This window comes from Haliotis cracherodii, unplaced genomic scaffold, assembly GCF_022045235.1.
Source record: "Haliotis cracherodii isolate W230 unplaced genomic scaffold, xgHalCrac1.p SCAF_2, whole genome shotgun sequence".
Taxonomy (NCBI): domain Eukaryota; kingdom Metazoa; phylum Mollusca; class Gastropoda; order Lepetellida; family Haliotidae; genus Haliotis; species Haliotis cracherodii.
In genome coordinates, this window is record NW_027266275.1 from 24,216,142 (window position 1) to 24,241,268 (window position 25,127).

The following is a 25,127-nucleotide window of genomic DNA, read 5'->3' on the forward strand; positions in this document are numbered from 1 at the left end:
GTCTCATGCGTCACAATCTCTGCAGATTCATATTAAGTTATTAGTGCCACAGTCAGCCGGTGCCGCCACAGCATGGTCGGTCTCTGTGTTTGGGTGGTTCTCTTCACCCTCGCCAACGAGGCGACGGGAAGCGTCATCATATACCCACACGCCAGTGGTCCACCAGCTTCCAACAAATTCAAGGTGTATGTGAGTCAGGGTGGAAGAAAACATGACAGTTTCACTTACATTACCACCTCTGACAAACGTTCCCACGAAACATCATCTGCACACCCAGGACGATCGATGTCGTTCACGTCGTTTTCCTTTACTGGCGGTGCCGTGACAGTGGAGGTCCACACCCAGCGCGACTTCCACAACTGCATCGTCAGACCCAAAAGCTACAACTACCACTGCCGCAGAACAGGAACCAAGGTTGCCCAATTCACCGTGTCCAACACCGAGAAGTGGATGTCCGTAGAATTTGACTATGACTACGGCAGCAGTAATGGAGGCCCAGACATAACAGACAGGCTCCTTGTGTTCGCAGATCCGCCTGAGACACATAAGCCAAACAAGAACGACAACTCTGTTCTGTATTATGACGTAGGGATACACAATCTGCATGGCCCGAAACAATTGGATTCTCACATAAAAGAAGTATATTTAGCACCAGGGGCGTATGTTCAAGGAGGATTTAAGACCACTGGGAATCAACCAGTGAAGATCTATGGCAGAGGAATACTCTCCACTGCTACATACACGTGGCACGATCCAAGATTTCAGTGGGCAATGATCGACATTGATAAGGGACATTCTCACGTACTTGAGGGTATCATCATGGTTGATCCTGTGAAATACTTCTACCGCGGACTGAGCGATCACAATACCGTCCGTTATGTAAAGATGGTTGGGTCGTGGGCCTATAATTCCGATGGTATTGGTATTGGTCATGATGGACTGGTCGAGGACTGCTTCATCTCGGCAAACGATGATGCACTGAAGGTTTGTGAATTTTGTTATGTAGACATTTCTTGGATCTTTGCTTGAGCAGTGAATTAGCATTAGCAATACCGAAAGGGCGTTGATAGGTGTCTCTCTCACACAATGCAAATCGTGTTCTATTATCAAAATCAAACAATCTCGGGAATATGTGATAGTCTGGAGACTCCGAATTATGAAGTATTGTGGAAAACTTTTACATGATATTAAATAACTATTTTTTAGCAATGATTGGTGAAGTCGATATTTTGACGTATAGATAAACAGGGTTTTTCTTGAAACAGTACTGACGGATCAACATGGGTTTTCTGGGAAAAGTACTAACCAAGTGAAGCTGGTTTTACTGGGAATATAAACGACAGGTGAAAAGGGTTTTACTGGGGAAAGATAAACGACAGGTTAAGAGGGTTTTACTGGGAAAGTAAACGACAGGTGAACAAGAATTTTCTGGGAAAATAAACGACAGGTAAAAAAATGTTTAATGGGAAAATGAACGACGGGTGAAAGGGGTTTTACTGTGAAAAAAACCGACGGGTGAAAGGGGTTTTATTGGGAAAATAAACGACAGGTCAACAGGACTTTACTGGGAAAATTAAGGACAAGTCAACACGGTTTTACTGGGAAAATAAACGACATGTGAAGAGGGTTTTACTGGGCAAATAAATGACAGGTGAACAGGTTTTAAAAAAAATAAACGTCAGGTGAACAGGTTTTTACTGGGAAAATAAACGTCAGGTGAACACGGTTTTACTGGGAAAAGTACTGACGGATGAACAGGGTTTCACTGAGAAAAGTACTGACGGACGAACATGGTTTTACTGGGATCTGTACTGATGAATAAACATGGTTTACTGGGAACAGTAGCGACAGGTGAACTGGGTTTTACTGGGAAAATAAATGACAGGTGAACATGGTTTTACTGGGATAATAAACGACAGGTCAAGAGGGGGCGTACTGGGAAAAATAAACGACATGTGAAGAGGGTTTTACTGGGAAAATAAAGGACAGGTGAACAGGGGTTTTACTGGGAAAATAAACGACAGGTGAACAGGGTTTTAGTAGGAAAATAAAGGACAGGTGAACAGGGGTTTTACTGGGAAAATAAACGACATGTGAAGATTGTTTTACTGGGAAAATAAACGACAGGTGAAAACGATTTTACTAAGAAAACTACTGATGGGTTAACAGGGTTTCATTGGGAAAGGTAATGACGGACAAAAATGGTTTTACTGGGATCGGTACTGGTGAAGAAACGTGGTTTTACTGGGAACAATAGCGACAGGTGAAATGGGTTTTACAAGGATATCCACTATCAGGACGACCAGGGTTTCCCCGTATCTTTAATTAATTTTCAATTACACCCAACAAATAATCTAGAACGTGGGATGGTGCGGCAAATGTTACTCCCATTCGAGAAATTTAGAAACCCAACTGGAGCGTGCTTATTGTATTCAGGTATACACAGACAACATGGTGGCACGGAGGGTCGTCATCTGGCAGATGCAGAACGGGGCTGTCTTCCAGAACGGATGGTGGAGCGGCAGAGATATGAAGAAAGTCAGGATAAGTGACATCGACGTCATTCACACCGACTGGTGCACTTTTAAAGGTTCCAACTGTCACATCAGCGACAACGACGCAGTCTTCGACCTGGCTGGTAACACAAAGCATTTCGCCATGAATGATATCGTCTTCACCAACATTAGGGTAGAAGGGACTTGTCCACGTATTGTGTATTGGAAGATGGCCAACGGGGCATCGGGGGCGGCTTCCAACGTCCACATTATAAACCTGTCCGTGGAATCCCAGCCTGGCCACGACAGTCTCCATAACGAAATAGCAGGGAATTCTGGAGGCAGAGTCACCAACTGGCAGTTCAACAACTTCAAGATTGGCGGCAAATGCATCTCCGGTGCAGCCCAAGCAGACTTTCATATCGATGCCAACACCACCAGCAATATCCGGTTTAATTGCGGGGGAGCTATCATTGGATAATGAGATGATGGTAATGAAACGTGGTTTGAATACATTTGGCTGCAACATTTCAGGCGTGAGTAAAGCTTTCAAAAAGTGTTATGGAAGACGTGGAGGATATTTCCAAATGTGTCGCATCAGTGACAAACATTATTCTCGATGCAATTCCTTATTTTAATTTGTACCAGGTGTTTCCGTGTCTTTCCAGGTGGACAATTGACTTACCTTTGCATGTGTTTGTGTCAAGTGTGCAACCGGTGGACAGGATAGGCTCACCTTTTCGCGAACACCTGGTATAAACACATGCTTGTGATGAAAACAATGGTCAGAATTATACAATGGACTCTGCTTACAGAAGAGATTACTTTTGATTATGAAAATGGTTTTGTCCATTTTTATTTATTTGAATATAGAACTGAAAATTCAAACCTTAAAATTGAACTGTTTCACTAGTTTGAGTAAAAAAATGAGGCTCGGTTTATATGTCATCGTTATCTCATCACAGATTTGTTCACACTATGTAACTCCGTGAAATATTGATGATGGTTGACCTTGAATGTCACAGAGTGGTGATGCGTTGTAAATTGAAGTAATAAACACATAAGGAGAGATTAGGCACCATCCAACCTGTAGGGATTCCTGGTCAGAAAAAGACCCTCATTGCTTCATGCTTTTCGCAACATTTGATCAGATGGACAGGTTCTGTTGCATGCCATGTAGCTGGTCGCATGTCTGGCGTGGAGTGCTGGTCATGCTTTCAATCACTGGTTCGTCTTGTCCACACTCGAATACTTACAGACCGCCGTGATATAACTGATATTGGCGTTAAACAGCTTTCACTCACTTAAACATCAACTACCTTATTGCATCTGAACTATTTCATTTTTTATGTTTTAATCACTGAAAAAAATCTTACCAAATCGTTTATCTCATAAGACTTTTTTGAAAATTACCTTCTGAAGCATAATACCATGGTGGTCTTTTGTTTTCATTTCAAGATGACAGACGTCTGGTCAACAACTCATATAACGGTTTCAAACAGTTCCGTCAGGCGTCCAACGTCACACGAATTTCTAGGAGTGAGTGAATCGGGTTTTACGCCGCTTTTAGAAATATTCTAGCTTCACACATTGTACCCATGTCGGGAATCGAACCCGGGTCTCCGGTGTGACGAGCGAACGATTTAAACACAAGGCTACCCGGCCGCCCTTGAGTGTCTAGGAAGACATTGAATGTCACAGAGTGGTGATGTGTTAGAACATACAGTGTCAGCTGAGAACATATGACTCAGGTGTCGCAGCCTAATCATGACATATTGTCAATATATAGTTTTCAATTTAGGAGTGCTAAGCATTTGCTAAGGCGTATGATAGAGGCGTATAGTGAGGTGAAGGTAAAATGGGGTTTTAACGTCGCGTCGAAGATATTTGCACTTATATAGCGATGTGCATGCACACGTGTGTGTGTGTGTATGTGTGTGTCTGCTTGTACTTGTCCGGGCTGATGCCGATTTATAGTGCTATCCCACTGAGATACCATGCCTCAGTTTATCATGAATACCCCACAGAATACTGAGCCGACCAGTCCCTTAATGCCGAGCGCCATCTTTTAACGTCTTTTGGTATGACGCGTCCGGGGATCGAACCCCGGACCCTACGCTCTCCGGGCGGACGCTCTACCACTAGACCACCGAGAAGCCCGACGTGTTGCAGGTCTCAGACGTTTACCGCTTCGGTGAAACCCACGAGCACGGGTATGGTGCTGACAAACCTAGAAACATAATCGGGACGAACCGGGATTCGAACCCACAATCATCGTCTTTGCACATTAAACAATAACTGAAGCCGAAACAAATTCATATTTTTCAGAATTAATGACGATGAAGCCAACAGAAAGTGATAGATAAGTGTTGGGTGTTTTGTGTGTAGGTACCGGAGGTGTAGATGACGGCAACATTCGGAACATTTTCTGTTTTACCTCTGTTGTGTTGCAATAATACAATGTCGATTCATTCTGGCTGTGCCTGGTATCGCTATTTTGGACACACAAGGGACCATTATTCTTGGTATCTTTACTATTATATGATTATGATACTATGTAGTATTTCATCAAAACTAGACAACTTTCATTCTTCAAAATCATAATGGTTCGTAAAAAATAGAATAATCTCCGGAATTATGAAATTCTCATCAATATCTTTCGTCGTTTTGAGAATGAAAGACTTCTAAATTATTTCTTACCAGATGTTAATATCTCTTTACGGATAGCGGATAGATTCCACACTTTCCTTCACCAGCCTTTTTAAGGCAAGTTGATAAAATTAGCAAAGTTACATGACATTATGCGCGTACATGTATGTCAATAATACCAGTTAGCGTGTTTTTATGTGTTAGCGTGTTCATTGTTATATACTATTCTTAATTTCTCATTTTTTTTCTAGATATTGGAATTAAATTTTACAATGTTAATTGTTATCATTGTAATTTTCAACAGATCTATGTAGAAATATATCTTGGTTCAATAATCCCCATAGACCATGCTAGTGTTGGCGTGGCTAGCTAGGATGGAGCTGAAATGTTGCGTATTTTAAAGAAGCCCTTGAAATACAATTCGGTAACAAAGATGGCTGGGTGCCTGGGTGACATATTAGATGCGTGTACTGTAAATGTAAAAAGTGTCACTACACATATTACATCATATACGCGACACAATACTGCATATCCTACACCTACAACCATGACAATATTCAGAGATTGTACAGATGGTCGTGGAACATCAGGGTGGCGAGATAGTTCTTGTGGTAATGGCCCCGTGGAGATTCCAGATTAGATGGTTCCCCAGCTACTTACATTATTTTGTTTGCTGTGCGAGGTAACGAAATGGATATGGTTCCCTTCAACTAGTGCATGTAAATGTGCTAAATGAACTTATTGCTAAGTAAGTAAAAGTTGCATTGGGCCTGTTCAGCCAGGATATGTATTTCTGCTTCAAAATATAATATGAAAAGGCCTAAATTGAGCTATTAATGCAGACGACAACAGAGCGTGGTGGTCTGAATCTTCACATTTCTAGCAGCACTGATATGAAAATAAAATCGCTATGAACATTGAATGGTACATTTGAACTTTGATAAACATTGTAAATATCCGTATGCTTATCTACTATTATTGTTTTACACACCCCATACAAAAATGTACCATAAAATATTGCTCTCGCTCTTTTGTTGTCACCCGATTCGAACCTGAGATTACATTGGCTTGCTCGGGTGAAAAGAATACGTGTACATCAAGAAATCAGAGTTACCCCCCTTCGTTTGACTGCATTCAAAATGGCTGCCTTGTCAAGGGCAGGACTGAATGTCGGTCGACAAATCGTTTGTCGGGCATTCTCATCCACTCGAAAAACTCTCGGATCTCAGTCTCACGTGGATGAAAAAACACACACAGGACAGGTATAATGAATACGATATGATCTTAGATATTCATTTGTGAGAATGCAAACGTTCAAGTAACAAGTCAGGTGAACTGGGTTCGAGAATGTCACTATTCAGTTTATATATTCTGTTTTTAGTTTATAACCTTTTAACATATAGCGTATTAATGTATACGTGCAATCACACATGTTCAACTCCAACATATATAATAGATATGACTAAATGAGAATGTATAGCTATAACTAAGCCAGTAAACATGGGATTTGCTAGGTTTTTAATTTCTAGCTGTTCCTCAGCGAAAACATGTTTACACAAACTCCTATGTAAAAACCTCATTGAAATATTTACATTGTCCGTGGAATAAAGAAGGTACTAGAGCTTAAATTCTCCATCCAGGAATTAAACGCTGTCAGTGGTTACCCACTGGAATAGGTCCCTCCAACCTCACTCTGTAGAGGGAGCTTTTAATTGTCTCAGTGGTCAGCTTTGGTGATCTGGGTGATTGTTCTGTCATCATCCAACACCAGTGCCCGGTCCAGTGGCATGGGATGTTGCACTATCAGGGTTAGAACTTAGAGGGACAGGACGTCAGCCATACTGAAGTATTGTTTTTAAATTAACCTAGCCGATAACCCCTGGTGGTCACAAAGAACTCAGGGTAGGATTGTCTTCATTTAACATGTTTAATGTGTAATCTGGGCTTCGATACACACTGGCAGTTACACATGTTACAAGCTGACATTTAGTAGTTTTGTAATTCCGACATAAGAAACATACACAAGCTTTCTCTTCGATTTGCCGAAAAGACAAGACTGAAGCCAGTTTACTCCGCACATCGCTTGCGTTGTCAGCTTCGCTGGGCAGAGCTCTATTGTTTTGGAATGAGAATTGAATCAGGCATGTGACATTACACTTGGAAATTATTTCATGCATCATTTGGTAACTAACACAACAGTTGATGTGCTGTCCCTTTAACACTAGCTCTCTAACCCGTGGCTAGGTACAAATTGCTGCAGGCTACTACAAATTTCCCCATTGTTTTAACACAATATGCATTCTCCGAATATTCTTGCATCAGTGATTACATGTATTGTGTCAGTATGTCTGTAACAATTTCAGTTTATTCATCATTCTTCAGATCGATATGGTTTAGATTTGTTTCTGGATATGTTTAAGACCTTTCCTTGAGCATATTTAGCCATGTTTTTGTTCAAGACAGTGTTGTATGTTTCAGGTATGGGAAAGGGGAGACTACCGGCGTGTGAGATTTGTTGACAAGGACAAGATGGTAAGATAGAGAAAAATCAAACATTAAATTTCTGGGAGTTGATACTTAACATGATGTTGTACCTTATGCTACACTCTTGCTGATATTAACTGATCATGCTGATCACAATACATTGAGCATGTGATACACAGTTATTTGTGGACAGGGGCAGTCGGGTAGCCTAGTGGTTAAAGTGTTCGCTCGTCACGCCGAAATTCCGGGTTCAATTCCTGACATGGGTACAATGTGTGAAGCCCATTTCTGGTGTCCCCTGCCGTGATTTTGCCGGAATATTGCTAAAAGTGGTGTAAAACCATACTCACTCACTCGCTCACTATTTGTGGACAGTGGGTCAACATGATCAATACTATCAGTTCCATCGGTGTGATAAGTGTGCTTGTAACCATGGTAACCATGTTAAAAAGCTTACTGTTGAAGAGAAAAAAGGTAAAGAATATGGTATGGTAGAAATATAGAATGAAACAATGAAATCTTTCTCAAGTGACTGAAGCCATTGATCAAACTGTTGATTGGTGCATCGCATTTATCCATATCATGATGATTAGTAGCATTATTTTGTGAGATACGAATAGTATTTGAACATTTTATAGCATATCCATATGTATATCTTCAACATTTTTCTCGTTAATTCAGAAGTAAATGACAAGAGGGAGTTGTTTATTGTACATTGAAACACTGCAGGGAGAATAAACCATGAGGGGCACAGTCCTCAGTTGTTTATTCTCCCTGCAGTGTTTTATTGTATGATAAACAATGACCACAAGTCGTTTCTTCCTTACAATTATGTACAGCCCCCCTGAATAGAATCTGACCTCGGACATGTCAGACAAGTCCATTTTACCAACAGGGGGATTATCCTCACGTCAATTATCTGTACCTTTTCTCCTAATACCAATTGTCAGATCTCTCCTACTTTGGGATGTGGGGCGGTCGGGTAGCCTAGTGGTTAAAGCGTTCGCTCGTCACGCCGAAGACCCGGGTTTATTTCCTGACATGGGTACAAAGTGTGAAGCCCATTTCTGGTGTCCCCCACCATGATATTGCTGGAATATTCCTAAAGCGGCGTAAAACCATACTCACTCACTCACTCACTCACTACTTTGGGATGCGATTGTACGGCCACTGTGTTTATCCGCGTCGTGCAACTACACCTATGGGGAACAACTTACTAGATACTTCCCTCTCAAAAATAACGTCATCCAATATATGGCGTCATCAAGTTGCAACGCATATTCGAATCTGTAGAAATGAGGTCATGATGGTCATGAGGTCACAATGTTTTATAGTGAAATAAACCACGCTTTGTTCTTTATTGTTTTTTGTAATTTATCGCGTAGCTATCTTATATTGAATATTAATAGAATTGTTGAGGTCATTTTGATAATCTGTCCTCTTTAGCATGTTTAGTGTTGAGTGGTACACTTCTCTGTGTATATTTCCAGGTAAATGAGCAGTTCGCTGTGAACCTGATAGCTGAAGATCCTGTAGTGGTGGTGGAGGCACGCAATGTGTGGAGCGACAGTGGTGGAGCACTGGGACACCCCAAGGTCTACATTAACCTGGTCTGTGTTTCTGGTCTTTAGTTATTCTCATATTAGGGATTCAAGGTTAGGATAGATCCCCAGCAACCTATGTTTGTTGTAAGAGGCGACTAAATGGAGCGTGTGGTCATTCTTGATGTCTTGTTTGATTGTGTGTCATCGTGCCCCGATGGTATGAGGCATTATAATAATATTCACTGGTTTGTCTGGTCCGGATTTGATTACTTACAGGCTGCTGGAATATAGCTCAGTACAGTGTTAAAGAAATACAAATGAACAAATTCTTCTCGTGTTATATTCCTTATACCGGTAATCATATTGGGAAAACTGGGCAGAATAGACCGGGACCCACTTGCACAAAGCGATCTTAGTGCTAAGATGATCCTATACTTTAACATAGGCTTACGATAGTCTTAGGGCTAAGATCTCTTTGTCCAAGTGGGCCATGTTGGTCTGACGTCTTTGTCAAGCCCCTGGCATGGGCATCTGTCATCACACACCTGTATAGTAGCTCATGCTATCAACCTATGGTTTGCCCTGCCCCAACTAAACGATGTACCAGGTTTCATGATAGGGTTCATAAGTTGGAATAGTGCTGAATGTGATGAAAGACAACAATCGCTCACACCTACACTACAAGAAGGGGTGATTTGACTTGGTGTCTTGGCAACATTGAGGAAATTTGGGTTATCATTATTTTGTGGTATCTTTGTATGTGTTTGATAGATTTATGAGAAATGCTTCAATGCAGGCAATGAAATAAAGTCGGGAGTATTTAATAGACCTTTTTGGGGTTATATACAGTTTCTACATAGTCTCGTGAAAACATGACTTGCGATATTTCTGGTCCATTTTTATGTGGGCCAGTGAAACCTTGGAACTATCTACTTCATTGGTTCTGTTTGCAGGGTTTGAAATATGTTTGAAACCCCAAAAGGCGTGCAGGTGACCCATAACTGCTGCCTGCCCATCTTCAAACTTATCTGCCCTCATTCAGACATTATTAATATTGAAAAATCGCCACCAAAAATAAGAGGCAAATCACGTCTTGATTCAGTTGAAATAATGAAAACAATTACCAGAGAACCTACAAGGAGTTAACTGAATAAAACTGAATACGTAAGTAGTCTTAAATTATCTGCCAGACAGTCTGGCAGGTGGAGGAAAATTTCATGCAGCCTGACACAAAAGTTGCAAGCCACAGGCAGGCTGACAGGCAGGCTGGCAAGCAGTTATTTTCGGACACTGTATGTGTATCATAGGTTCTGGTTACTGTATAACACATTAGGAGTTACTGTTACTGTTGCCTTTTTGCAGTGTTAGAACATGAATTGTATATAATTTTTATCATACAGTAACTGTAGGAATACAATATCTCAATGGAACACCCCATGTATAATATAATTCCAAATTATTTACAGCCATATTTGTTTGCCATAAGCACTCATACATTGGAAAGAACCTATCAAATGTTTTGTCATTTGCATATTTTTTGGATGGTGGTTAGATTGGGTTATATTACACAATCCACTATATTGTAAGTCTTTATATTCTTGCAGGATAAGAATGAATTTGGCGTGTGCGGCTACTCGGGAAGGAAGTTTATCCAGAAGAAGTTCTATGATCCGGCCAAGCACGGTCCCAGTATAACATATGCAGAGTACCTGGCACAGGTGCAGCCCAGCAGTGACTAGTGTATGTGTGTGCGTGTGAGACTATAAGGAAGCCCTCTTCCTATCTGTGAATATGATGTGTAGATGAACATTGAACACTGATGTTCTCTCCTTGTCCGGAGAAAATAAACCAAGTGTTAAGTATCACATGTTTTGTTTATTATCTTTGCTGGAGCAGTCAGAGCAACGCAATATTAACCATATGTAATGTCAAATTACCCTTTTCAATGTGGGGTATTTTGTGTTTTACTTGATGCAAAATATTACGTCCCACACCATTCAAACTGGGAATGGTACTTCACACTAATGGAGCACACCAGTATGGCTATTTGAATAATTATACCTATCAAAACTGTAGATTGCATGTTATGCATCAATGCATAATGCAGATTCTGGTAGGCAATACTCTAAAAGTTCATGGTGTCATTGTTTAAATGTCTTCAATCTAACGCTGAAATGCCCATTTATGGTAGGTTTTTAAGTCTTGTACATGTGCAGTGATATAACAGTAACATTCTTGGAAATTAAGTGACGCATGTCACATGTCACCATCCTGGCAAGGGCGCGAGTATATAGTTAAACAATGGAATTATGTCCATCCTTCCGGGGACGTTTTTGTGTGCAACCTATAACTTGAAAACTACAGCATAGAATCTTTTCAAATTTGGTGAACACTTTCTATATCAATGGGAGAGGTGCAGTGCCAAGTTTGATTTGATATGTGGATTTTCTGAGAAAATAATGTTGGATTCTTTTCATCCATGTTCTACATCTTCCCGAGACAAGGGAGTTATAACTGACTGTAACAGTCCAGTGTGGAAACAGGACTTTTATAGTCAGTTAACTCCCTTGCCTCGGGAAGATGTCAGTTCTATTACTCTGTAACTTGGCTTAAAGCAGTTAAGTCCAAAAAATGCTCAAAAATATGCTTTTGATATTTAACATTATAAACACATAAAAATGTGTAAAACGTCAAGTGCTTATCAAAAAGGATAAACATCACTAAAAACATAAGTGCCCAACTTTAGTTGTTGGTTGGCATCTATTGAGAAGAAGGATACTTTGCCGTAAACAGAAAAACAAATCGCCCATTCAAGCAGCTCAACGCGAGATCACAGCGTGAGGTGCCATATAGACAAGAAAAGGAGGACAAAAGCACTCGGAAATGATTGACAAAAGCACTCAAAATGATTATCCATTTTGAAAAATCGTTAAAAAAACCAGACAATTAATGTTTACAATTAAAAAGTCTGACTGCTACTCTGTTTTGCTCGCCATTGGTGAATGTATCAATATATAATTGTTGTTATGTGTAATGTATTAATGTCGGTTGATTGATGTAGGTTTCTAGATACAACCCGTTGGATACAATCAAACCACGGAGGAAGGGTCATGAAAAAAATCATGTGATTCTTATTTGAATTTTCAACCAGTGCTTTCTTCATTATCACAAACGTAAAGCACAGACTTCGTTCAATGTTACATCGTTAACTTGACGGAGAAGGCTGGCGGGTTTCCGTATTGACTGACCGATGTGATTCCCTCGTACGTGTAGCCAGCCCCCTAGCAGCATTGGGCTCCAGAATGGTACGTTAAGGATAGTCTCCCGACCAACCGGGAGATATCCTTGTGGAGTAAACGTGGAAATCGTTTAATGAAATCTGTTGTGCGAGAACGAGTACCCTTCTCACCCTCGGGTTGAACACATCCGTTCAGATGAGGTTATTGCGGCTGGACGGTGATGTTCATTCTCATATTTGGAAACAGGCGTTATCGGATTTGGATCACCTTCACGGTATATAGTTACGCCATGTTTTCGACAAAGTGTTTTCTCTTTGTCTTTCAGTTTCCCTATATAATGTGAGGTGGTAGGGTTGCCTAGTGGTTAAAGCGTTCGCTCGTCACACTGAAGGCCCGGGTTCGAGTTCCCACATGGGTACCATGTATGAAGACCATTTCTGGTGTCCCTCGCCGTGATATTGCTGGAATATTGCTAAAAGCGGCGTAAAACCATACTCACTCATTGGAGATAATGCAGTGACATGAGCAGGATGGTGTTATGCCTTTTTCTGCAAGTACTTGATCACTGCTCGTTTTCAAGTTTGTCCATTTTCCACAGATTCTTGCTTATTTTACTGTCGCAGCGAACAATTTACTGAAATGACTAACGATTTTGTTGATATACCCCTATGACATCAAGTAATGTTGAATTTCACTATGACGCGATTCCTTCTATGTGAGGTTCAGAAAATATCGATCAACCCCATGGTATCAAAATTTCACTCCAGTGAAATGACATGTTTTATTATGGTTTTGTTTTTTCGTGATCTGTAAAATGAGAAAAACAGATTTTTGGTTAGATGATCATGTTATTATATCAGACAAAAATATCCTCTTTATATTTTGAAATGAAATATGTTCTAAAAATCTTAAAAAGAGGGGGGGAATCGAAAATATGAAGGCATGATTCTTCTATGGTTAATAACGCCTTTATTGTTTGTAACGGCGTTTCGGGATTGCTGCCTGTGCCGTCACCACCACTGAAACGTCGTTAACGTATATTGGTCAAAGACAGCATAATATAAAGTGCGCTGAAACTAATCGAAGCGGCATGTCAATCACGCTAACTTTCAAGCTTCTCCAGGATGTCACTAAATCTTGTATATCATGGTCCGTAGTGAAGATAAATGGCGAAATACACATCTTATGGGAACATAAATTAATACCATGATAGAATATGTCGATATCACGAACATCAAAAGATCTACATGATATATACGGTGTATATGAACTATATATCATAATGAACACGGCTGTGGTCTGACACATGATGATGCTAGTTGACATCCCGGACTATTATAATGTACTAATATGTACATGGCAGTGTGTGTGTCTCGTGTCCGCTTATATGGAAGTGGAGCTACTGTTGGAACTGCACCTCTGAATACACCTCCGGTTAACCGGTCCTGTCCTCGCTGTCGCATCGGACAGAAAATCCCAGCCAGCTTTAATTTCGTGTCTCAAAACACAGCAGTGTACGTAGAAACTAAGTGTACTTGATTAATAAACTATAGCTAGATTAGATAAGGGACGGTGCTTAGTAGGTTGTATATAATCTTGCTTCAGTCAGTTTATTTACTTTCTTTGTGAATGTCTTTCTCTTGGCGGATTGTTACCTTGTATGTTGATGAGTAGGATGATGAGTCGGTTGCAGTGGTGGTGAAATGGGGTTAAACGTCGCGTCCAAGATATTGCACTTATATAGCGACGTGCATGCCCGTGTATGTGTGTGGCTGCTTGTACTAGTCCGGACTGATGCCGATTTATAGGGCTAGCACACTGAGATACCATGCCACAGTTTAACATGAATACCCCACTCAGACACAGTTAACTGACGCCGAGCCGACCAGTCCTTGTTTTATCCCCTTAATGCCGAGCGCCAGACAGGGTAACAACAAGTACCATATTTTAACGTCTTTTGGTATGACGCGGACGAGGATCGAATCCCGGACCTTCCGCTCTCCGGGCGGACGCTCTACCACTAGACAACGGAGGCGGTCGTTGGTTGCAGACGGGCAGCCAATATAAAAATGCAGATCGTCACAAATTTTGGAATTGTAAAGAGCATACCCACATGGATGAGAAACACGTGTTGATATGACTTGTGAAATGAAAATCACAGAACTATGCGGGGAAATGTGTTTAGTTAATGTTTAACAAAATCGAGTGCTTCAAGCTGTGGTAGCAATCTGAAACACGTGTATATGCAGTACACAGCACATGACGGATATGCAAGTAGTCGTCTAATGTGTTTTAATCAGTGTTTTATTACTATTTTATTATGCAGTGTCTCATGGGCATTGTGGCTGGAAGTCCCCATTGTTTCATGCTCTTTTATCTGTGATTTATGCAATGGGTGTTTTCTGTGGCACACAAATAAACTAGATTTTTCTTAAAACACAATGTATTCGCATAAGCCTGTATTGTCCACGGATACGAATAAGCGTTGTCGTTTCTCCATTACCCCTGGGGTGTTACTGCACATTAGCAGTTAATATATGCGGCCTGTAGCACATCTCTTACATACATCGTCTCTCTCTCTCTCTCTCTCTCTCTCTCTCTCTCTCTCTCTCTCTCTCTCTCTCTCTCTCTCTCTCTCTCAATGATTAATATTGATAACGTTTCTAGATTTGTTATCGCTCTCTTTCTCTCTCTCTTGATGATTAATACTGCTTGCGTTTCTAGATGTGTTATCGCTCTCTCTTCCTCTTTCTCTCTCTCTCAATGATTAATACTGATTACGTTGCTAGATGTGTTATCGCTCTCTCTTCCTCTTTCTCTCTCTCTCTCTCTCTCAATGATTAATACTGATTGCGTTGCTAGATTTGTTCTCTCTCTCTCTCTCTCTCTCTCTCTCTCTCTCTCTCTCTCTCTCTCTCTCTCTCTCATTTAAGACATTGCTCAATCGTATGCCCCACACCTTGTTGTGACAATGCAGGTGCGGACGTGCAGGTCCGAGTTCTATTCTGTTGTTGACTTTCCTACTATTGGCTTCGGGGCATCAATGACGGGAGTGTATTAGAAGCCTAGTCCGGTATCTGCGTCCACGTTGGTAGCGCTCCCCACCGTGTTGTGCCTTTATGTGCAGTCAAGCTCGGTATCATTTATCAAAGACGTGCACAATCCCCCATTACCACGAAGACAAACAAGGATACCAAACAAGGTACTGTCAGGCCTTCCCAATACATCAGATGCAGGGATAATTCCTTGTATTTACCGCAGTACTAAATAAATGCCTCGCGAGGCCCTTCAACCGTGTTGAGTAACGGTAAACAACCTTCTCACCCCACCGCAGCTAATGGACTCGTCTTAAACCTAAACACAAGCGTCAGCTCTGTAGTCCCATTCATGAACGCTGTGATCACATTCTACAGTTGTCGGGAGTTGGGGGAACGGATATAAATAGAACTCTACACTTACTTAAGACCCATTTCTCAATAGTATACAAACATTTTGTTGAGCGCTGCGATACTGCACGGTGCGTCCCAATGGAGAACCACACACTTCTTGGACTGATTACTGCAGCCTTTGGACTGCTAGTATATATGGTTCAACCTGAGCCCCTGCGATCTGTTGTGTTAACGAACGAAATAACTTCAATTGTTTTCTATGTTGCGGTTGTGGCGCTAACGCTTGCATTGATGAGGAAGGCCCCCGAAGAAGATGTGGACAGTGGGGGAAAAGCAGTTTTCATCACAGGTGAGTGGACTATTTTGAACGCAGGACATATCAACCACCCAGGTGTTTTAACTATCAAATAGATAGCTAGGTAGCTTCAGGTGACGTTTTAGAACCCGGCTTTGCGGTTGTGGTCTAGCGATTTCTTTCACTGAGAGGTAAATGCTGTCATTACACACTGAAGCAAGCCTGTGTGTAGCCCAAGGGTTTGTTATGTCAGCCATCTGCTACCTCCCGTGATCATTAAGCGGTTTAGTGTCATATCTAAGTTATAAATCAGTATGTACATATGTACTATTAAAATAATATTTGCAATATTTAATACCGTTACTTCATATGAATCGCCATCACCAAATCAGACGATTATTTACTGTATATAACACTGCGGGGTGTTTAAAGAAAAATCAATCATCTTGTTTTGTATCCTGGGTCTTTTTCTTCTTCTCCAAAAGAAAAAATACATTTTGTATAAAAAGTATGTGAAATAATAGGAAATGAAAATCAATAATGAACTTCTGTTTTGCTCGTTGATTAGACGTAGCTTATGACACATGTCAAACTTCACCTGTCATATGAAATGTATTACTAACAGGCATCTAGGAAGTTAAACCATTTATACAACATATGTGCAACACCTCGTTTATAACACGGGGTTCATTTACACACGGGCTATCAATAAACGTGGACTTTTGACCCATATCAGCCTCGACAGATATCCCCATACCACAGATATTTATATTGCAGACTGGGTCCAAACGTATGTGTTGAATGTTGTTACTCTATATTAGCCTGGGGCCTCTCTGCTCAGGACTACGGGCCACGGTCATTAGACCCAATGTATTTTGAAGTAATTGACATATATGTTACGACATTCTGCCTGGTATCTGTGATATCGACAGCAGATGGGCTTTTGCTGAGTAGCTGGAACGAATTGGGTTAGTCTGGGTACGGGTGTGTCAACATTAGCCGTTGACCCACTAAGAATGGGCAAACATTTGCAAGCTTTTGTAATGGTAGTTTACGAAATTTGTGTACGGTTAACAGCGTCAAATATAAAACTTATTTAACTATAGCATCCTGCTTGAAAAGCGCACCCCATGTCCCACTGTGGAGGGGAAAACAGTGTTGGGTTGACCAAGTTTCAAGGTCGTATAGCCCGTATTGTTAATGTATGTGGAGTTTTAAAGTGAAAACCGATAATGGATGTCCAACTGCAAGGTGTTCGAGTTGGGTTCTACACAGTTTCCCTGCTTCTGTTGCCATGTCAAGATCTGACTATTTCCCCATTGTCCACAACGAAACTGTTTCCTCGTTGTACACAACGAAACTATTTCCCCATGGTACACAACGAAACTATTTCCCCATGGTACACAACGAAACTATTTCCCCATGGTACACAACGAGACTGTTTCCCCGTGGTCCACAACGAAACTGTTTCCCATGGTATACAACGAAGTTGAAAGTACATCTGGACATGCGGAAGTATGTTTGAACACATTTAACTGTGTCGTGGGTATATTTTTCGATTATTTTATTTTTCGATTTCTTGGGTATATTTTTGGTTTGTCGTATTTTCGCACATAGCATTCATCGATAGGGGGGACGAGTCTTCTTGCAGGTTACGGAAAGGGGCGAGTAGTGACGAATGACAACGAAACTGTGTCCCCATGGTATGCAACGAAACTGTTTCCCCATGGCATACAGCGAAACTATTCCCCACTGCACACAACGAAACTATTTCCCCATGGCACACAACGAAACTGTTTCCCCATGCTATACAACGAAACTTTCCCCACCACACAACGAAACTGTTTTCCCATGGTATACAACGAAACTATTTCTCCATGGTACGCAACGAAACTGTTTCACCGTGGTCCACAACGAGACTGTTTCCGATTGTACACTACAAAAGTGTTTCCCAATGAAACTACAACGAAACTATTTCCCCATGGCACACAGCGAAACTGTTTCACCACGGTACACAACGAAACTGTTTCACCACGGTACACAACGAATCTGTTTCCCCATGGTATACAACGAAACTGTTTCACCACGGTTCACAGCGAAACTGTTTCACCACGGTACACAACGAAACTATTTCCCCATGGTACACAACGAAACTATTTCCCCAGGGCACACAACGAAACTATTTCCCCATGGTACACAACGAAACTGTTTCACCACGGTTCACAACGAAACTGTTTCACCACGGTACACAACGAAACTGTTTCACCACGGTTCACAACGAAACTGTTTCACCACGGTACACAACGAAACTATTTCACCACGGTACACAACGAAACTATTTCCCCATGGTACACAACGAATCTGTTTCCCCAGGGCACACAACGAAACTATTTCCCCATGGTACACAACGAAACCGTTTCACCACGGTACACAACGAAACTGTTTCCCCATGGTATACAACGAAACTGATTCCCCATGGTACACAACGAAACTGTTTCCCCACGGTACACAACGAAACTGTTTCCCCATGGTACACAACGAAACTGTTTCCCCATGGTATACAACGAAACTATTTCCCCATGGTACACAACGAAACTGTTTCCCCACGGTACACAACGAAACTGTTTCCCCATGGTACACAACGAAACTGTTTCCCCACGGTACACAACGAAACTGTTTCCCCATGGTACACAACGAAACTGTTTCCCCACGGTACACAACGAAACTGTTTCCCCATGGTACACAACGAAACTGTTTCCCCATGGTACACAACGAAACTGTTTCCCCATGGTACACAACGAAACTGTTTCCCCATGGTACACAACGAAACTGTTTCACCATGGCACACAACGAAACTGATTCCACATGATATACAACGAAACTGTTTCCCCATGGTATACAACGAAACTATTTCCCCATGGTACACGTCGATAAGCTTTTACCACGGCTAGTGTCGTTATTAATGAAATAAGTCTAATGCAGCTATTCTTCCCCGGATCTTCACGGGTCTCGACACACGTTGTTGATTACGACGATCCTTGGCGCCTCGGTACGACGACAAACTATCCTCCTGACTACCAATTCCCACCTTAGTGTGCTCTTTTGATAAACGTGGAGTACCTGGACCTGTTCTCATCCGGCACCCCACGGAGACTCGAACATACGGTGCTGAGGTGCCACACTGCTCACAGATCCCTATGGGGTCTCAAGTCTTTCTGAAACCAAACAATGTTATACAGTCAACTTTATTTGATCAGATCGTGGGTTCGAATCGCGGTTGGATTATGTTTCTTTGTCAGCACCATACCCATGGATTTCACCCAAGTGGTAAACGTCTAAGACCCGCATCATCATTTCGGGTTTTATTGATCAGAACAGCGTTATTCATAGAAGTACCCGTTCCGTTGTCTCTGATTTATCCCAAGTTGCATATTATACACCCTGCGACACTCTTAATTCTCGACCAGTGATCACCAAAACATATAATATATCCAGGAACTACCCCTCTCTAAATGAATGCAAGCTCACTGTGGTATGCCCACACGCACGTTTATTTATATCTATGTAATTTCTCTTTGTTAATGTTCACCTATAAACATGTCAGCCATTTTGTCGTAAAACTGAACATCCAGTTTCTGTGGCGTAAGTGTTGGCGAAGCGTTGAATAAATTTAAATTTAAATTGTCCTACCAGGCACAGGTTCTTTACTGCTAGTTTTGTTTTTTGTTTTGTTGTCCGTCACGGAACACCAGACGCGATCATTCTTTCAAATAAATTATGTTCAGTGCACACGGGTCTTACAACGGAGTATGTTACAAAGGTAGCACACCCTTACAGCACAGCTTATACACGCTATGCAAGAACACACGTGGGTATAGTGCTGTCAGTTGTTACACAGCACTTCTCACCATGTACAGATATGCTCTTGTGTAATGCTGTCCCTACAACAACAGCGGAATGGTCAGGTTGAAGTAACTGACAATGTTCAGTTACAGTATCACGATATCAGTTTCAGTTGTAATATTCAGTTACAGTTTCAGAATCGTGTTGTATTCAGTTACAGTCTCAGAATCGTGTGCTATTCAGTTGCAGTTGTAATATTCGGTTACAGTTTCCGAATCGTGTTGCATTCAGTTACAGTTTCAGAATCGTGTGCTATTCAGTTGCAGTAGTAATATTCGGTGACAGTTTCCGAATCGTGTTGCATTCAGTTACAGTTTCAGAATCGTGTGCTATTCAGTTGCAGTTGTAATATTCGGTGACAGTTTCCGAATCGTGTTGCATTCAGTTACAGTTTCAGAATCGTGTGCTATTTAGTTGCAGTAGTAATATTCGGTGACAGTTTCCGAATCGTGTTGCATTCAGTTACAGTTTCAGAATCGTGTGCTATTCAGTTGCAGTTGTAATATTCGGTGACAGTTTCCGAATCGTGTTGCATTCAGTTACGGTTTCAGCATCGTGTGCTATTCAGTTGCAGTAGTAATATTCGGTGACAGTTTCCGAATCGTGTTGCATTCAGTTACAGTTTCAGAATCGTGTGCTATTCAGTTGCAGTAGTAACATTCGGTGACAGTTTCCAAATCGTGTTGCATTCAGTTACAGTTTCAGAATCGTGTGCTATTCAGTTGCAGTAGTAATATTCGGTGACAGTTTCCGAATCGTGTTGCATTCAGTTACAGTTTCAGAATTGTGTGCTATTCAGTTGCAGTAGTAATATTCGGTGACAGTTTCCGAATCGTGTTGTATTCAGTTACAATTTCAGAATCGTATAATATTCAGTTGCAGTTGTAATATTCGGTTACAGTTTCAGAATCATGTGGTCTTCAGTTGCTGTTACAGAATCGTGCGATATTCAGTTACAGTTGTAATATTCGGTTACAGTTTCAGAATCATGTGGTCTTCAGTTGCAGATGTAATAATCAGGTACAGTTACACAATCGGGTGCTATTAAGTTGAAGTTACAGTGTCGTGTGGTGATATCCATCAACAGCGTCGCGTGACAATATTCAGTCAGTGTGGTTACAATCACGTACAGCGTCGTATCGTTATTTTACGCTACAGTCTGGTGGAAAGCGGGACTCGAGATATGGTTAGAATATTGTAACATGGTTGTTCAAACCAATCTCACTACCCACCATCGTGTCTCACCTTACAATGTAGCATAGCGCCCTATTCTGTCATACACACCAGCTAGGCTGACCCGCTACAGACGGAATTGCATCTTGAGTAGATACAGGTTTTCTCAAGGAGGATTTAACTGTCAAACAGAACACATTAAATACATGTGAAATGCTCTATGCCGGTATACCGGGATACGGTCTGTGCAGTGACTCTCAGTAATTAACGGAAAACCTGCAGGAAGAGAGTGTAGCACTTCCGATACATGCCTACGGGTCTGTCTGTGGCATGGTCTTGTAGGGGGATAAGAGAAGAGCTCTTTGATTCTGTGCATGAATACAATATCAAGCCTTTTCCTGTTCTTGCTCCAGCGGTAGAACTTCCTGGTGCCTGTGTTCATAGAACAATCCGATCTACCTTGAGATATCTCTACATGCGATGCACGTGTAAACATTGATATAGTGGAGTCGTTCCCACGACATTTAACAGAAGCTTAAGCCAAGAGACCACATAAGTGACTACTATTTCATTTGATGTTAACTCGGGGCGGGTCTCCACACTAGATTGGTCGACGCTTTATGCCAGTGTGTTATTCTAGTTGTGCTATACATACAGACATTACGAGAGGTATTCAGGCACACTGTGACGGTGCAATGTCAACGAGAACATCGACAGAAGCCAATGCTCCTCTGTACTTGCGAGGCTCCGGATCAAAGGAGAGAAGCCATTGCGCTTACGGTGTCTCGACTCGACTGCAGCAGCCATATGTTGCAGTATGGGATTACACCAACTTCAATTCAGCGATGATATTTTTCATGAGAAATATTAGTGCTGGCTACGTATTGTTGTTATCCTTTTCATGGACAATCGCAGTTATTATACATGAAAATAGAAAATCAGTTTAGAAAAGCTTTCTTCTTTTACACGAATACGTGAGCTCAAGGACGCCATGGGGCCAAGTACAGACGCGTGTATACCTGTATACACGACACCCCTAATATTACGAACTCTACCCAAATAAATCAGACCGGTTCTTGTTCATTCATCGAACTGAACAGTTTGCACCGCTGCCCGGGGGTTACAGGTATGTTCGGTATAGCCAGTGTTTTGTTATAGCCGGAGTTGTAAGTAATGTATTATTCACACCTGTATGGTGCCATGAGGATAAAGGTACATGTAATATTGTATGGGGATATAGGGAAATGCCATGATACCTTATGGCGTAAGAGCTTAGTGTCCCCCGCCTGCTACCGTAACACTCCCCCAACCTCGATGTTGGATGTTATAGTGTAAAGACCAGATGGCTGCTCTTTTGTTGGGTGCAGCGGGAACACCAAAACCTGGATGCAATATCCATAAAAAATGAAAGGTGAAAATGGCTGAATAACAATAAGCAATGGATAAAATAAAACTTGAACCTTTTGCCAACTTTATTTTTTCTAACTTTCTTCGGTGTTATAGCATGTGGATGTTTGTGTGTCTATGTCAAGGTTTTATAAGATATGTTTTATGCCTTACAGTAAGTAGTTGCAATTCAGATATAATTCGATTGTAAGAAATACTGCGTGAGCCCAAAGCCGTTCGTAGCCAATCGTAATGCTCAATTGTTTCTTTGTTTGTTGTTGAACGCCGAACTCTTCAATAGTCTAGCTCTATGTAGGTCTTTCATAACTTATGTTAAATTAACCTTTAACAAAAATATTGTAAATTAATTTATAAAATACTTTTTCACAGAGTACCATCAAGAAACCTTGACTCAAATAATTTAGTTATCCTTGAATCTAAACATAATTATCCTCGTTATCCTTGGCATCAAAAGCGATAGTAGTTCCACCTCGTGTCTCAGTATGTGAAGTATACATAACATTAAGTGAACAATGCGAACGCTGATGTGAATGTTTGTGGTTAACTAGGGGTGTGGGTGTAGCCCATTGTTTGCACAGGCGGTTAAGCTACCGCAGCCAGATAATAATGTCCACTCTATCTCTCTCGTCATGCTGGGCATTCGTCACCACTCGCCTATTTCCGTAACCTGCAAGAAGATCGGGAAGGTCACGAATGAAACCGAGTATATATAGTTTCATAACGATTGTGCATAAACAGTACCAGACTGCATTGCCGTAGTGTATGACATGTCCTTATTAAATATACATGTATCACTTTGTATCGCGATGCATCCAGCCAGGTGTTCCCCACTGTCCTCTATATCACCATGGCAACGTTTCAGTACACAACAACACATCCATGAGATATCTTTATATCCTAAACTCTTTGACATTCAGTTCTGCAAAAGAGCAAAGAATGGGTTTCGATGTACCAAAGCAGGGAAACGAACGCTTTAACCACAAGGCTATCTAATGTCAGTTTGAATGTGTAAATAATGCGTGGGCTATCATACTAGATACTGTATCCTTATGCATTGGTGATTTTGAGCTCATATCTTATAAAACTTCTACTTATTATGAACAGGGGGCACGGGTGGCCCAGTCGTCTAAGGCGCCGCGATTCGCTGTGCAGAGTTGCATCCCTTGGGCACGCCAGAAATCTATGATTGTGGGTTCGAATTCCGGTTCGCCCCAATTATGTTTCTAGGTCTGTCAGCACCATACCCGTGCTCGTGGATTTCACCGAAGTGGTAAACGTGACCTGTATCACTTCGGGCTTTCCTCCCTTATGAAGCTGACACGCTGCGATATAACTGGAATAGGGGGTACGGGTGGCCCAGTCATCTAAGGCGCTGCGATTCGCTGTGCAGAGTTGCGTCCCTTGGGCACGCCAGAAATCTATGATTGTGGGTTCGAATTCCGGTTCGCCCCAATTATGTTTCTAGGTTTGTCAGCACCATACCCGTGCTCGTGGGTTTCACCGAAGTGGTAAATGTCTGAGAGCTGCATCACTTCGGGCTTTCCTCCCACATTAAGCTGACACGCCACGATATAACTGGAATACTGTTAAAAGCGGCGTTAAACCCAACTCACTCACTCACTCACTATTTTGAACATCTAGTGCATCGCTGGGCGGAGTCTTTAAGTTCGACGTGCCGACTTAGTTTGTAAGTAATGAAGCACAACTACAGCGCCGTGTGTTCTATGGTAGGGATGGAGTAATTGGCAAGCCTTATCGTGTTCTTATCTTGTAATGAAACAACCAGTTTGATGTATCTCCATGATGCGTGTGGTGCAATGCAGTGTGCATATGGTGATAGTTAGGCAAGGATTATCGACGGGTTAACATGGATTATCTGTGCAGATGAAGACGCGACGACTGTTAATGCTGTTCCGTGTTGGTACGGTGCTCTCCGGATGCGGTTGCCATGACTGATGGTTTATCGTCTTAACAGACAGCAGTTGTATGCTAACGTCGCAGCTATTCCGACGGACACATGTGCAATATTTGCAGTGTTTATAATCATAGAATTGGTCTTCAGCTATACTTGCACTAAGAGGCGACTAACGGGATCGGGTGGTCAGACCTGTTGACTTGGTTGATGCATGTCATCGTATCCCAAAATTAAGGGATCGATGCTCATGATGTCAGGTACTCGATTGTCTAGTCCAGACTCAATTATTTACAGACCACCGTCAAATAGCTGGAATATTGTTGAGTGCGGCGTTAACCAACAAATAAATAAACAATCAAAAAGATGAGTTATTTTGATTATAGTTTCTTCTGTTAGGTGCAAGTAATTTGTATTGGGTACACCTCTTTTAAGTTACCCTCCTGGGGTTTGTGATGGAAACACGGACTATCTGACGGTGTCCAGTAATGGCTATATGTTTCACAGACATCTGCCCAGGTTCGTGTGGGACTTGTGTATCACATGGATATGACATTAATATGGAAGATTTGAGTGTGACATAGTGAACAGACGCGGTCTTCTCTCAGTAGTGGTACGTGACTCTTTTTTCACTCTT

At 41.6% G+C, this 25,127-nt stretch overlaps 3 protein-coding genes across 3 annotated transcripts in view; all 3 read left to right on the plus strand.

Moving 5' to 3' along the window:
- The first annotated feature begins 9 nt into the window (after positions 1-9).
- LOC139468843 (dextranase-like) lies at positions 10-3,426 on the plus strand. The gene is made up of 2 exons (XM_071250978.1): positions 10-984; positions 2,437-3,426. The coding sequence occupies exons 1-2, from the start codon at positions 73-75 to the stop codon at positions 2,974-2,976; spliced, it is 1,452 nt and encodes a 483-aa protein (XP_071107079.1). The 5' UTR covers positions 10-72; the 3' UTR covers positions 2,977-3,426.
- A 2,851-nt stretch (positions 3,427-6,277) lies between these two features.
- Positions 6,278-11,037, plus strand: LOC139468844 (NADH dehydrogenase [ubiquinone] iron-sulfur protein 6, mitochondrial-like). Its single transcript, XM_071250979.1, has 4 exons — positions 6,278-6,406; positions 7,623-7,676; positions 9,119-9,238; positions 10,777-11,037. Exons 1-4 carry the CDS (start codon positions 6,284-6,286, stop codon positions 10,909-10,911), a joined length of 432 nt encoding a protein of 143 aa, XP_071107080.1. The 5' UTR covers positions 6,278-6,283; the 3' UTR covers positions 10,912-11,037.
- A 4,780-nt stretch (positions 11,038-15,817) lies between these two features.
- The window catches only part of LOC139467862 (D-beta-hydroxybutyrate dehydrogenase, mitochondrial-like), a 53,460-nt gene continuing 44,150 nt past the window's right edge, over positions 15,818-25,127 (plus strand). The window contains exon 1 of the mRNA XM_071249369.1: positions 15,818-16,149. Within this exon, the coding sequence (XP_071105470.1) occupies positions 15,939-16,149 (211 nt within the window). The 5' untranslated portion in view covers positions 15,818-15,938. The remainder of the gene's footprint in view (positions 16,150-25,127) is intronic.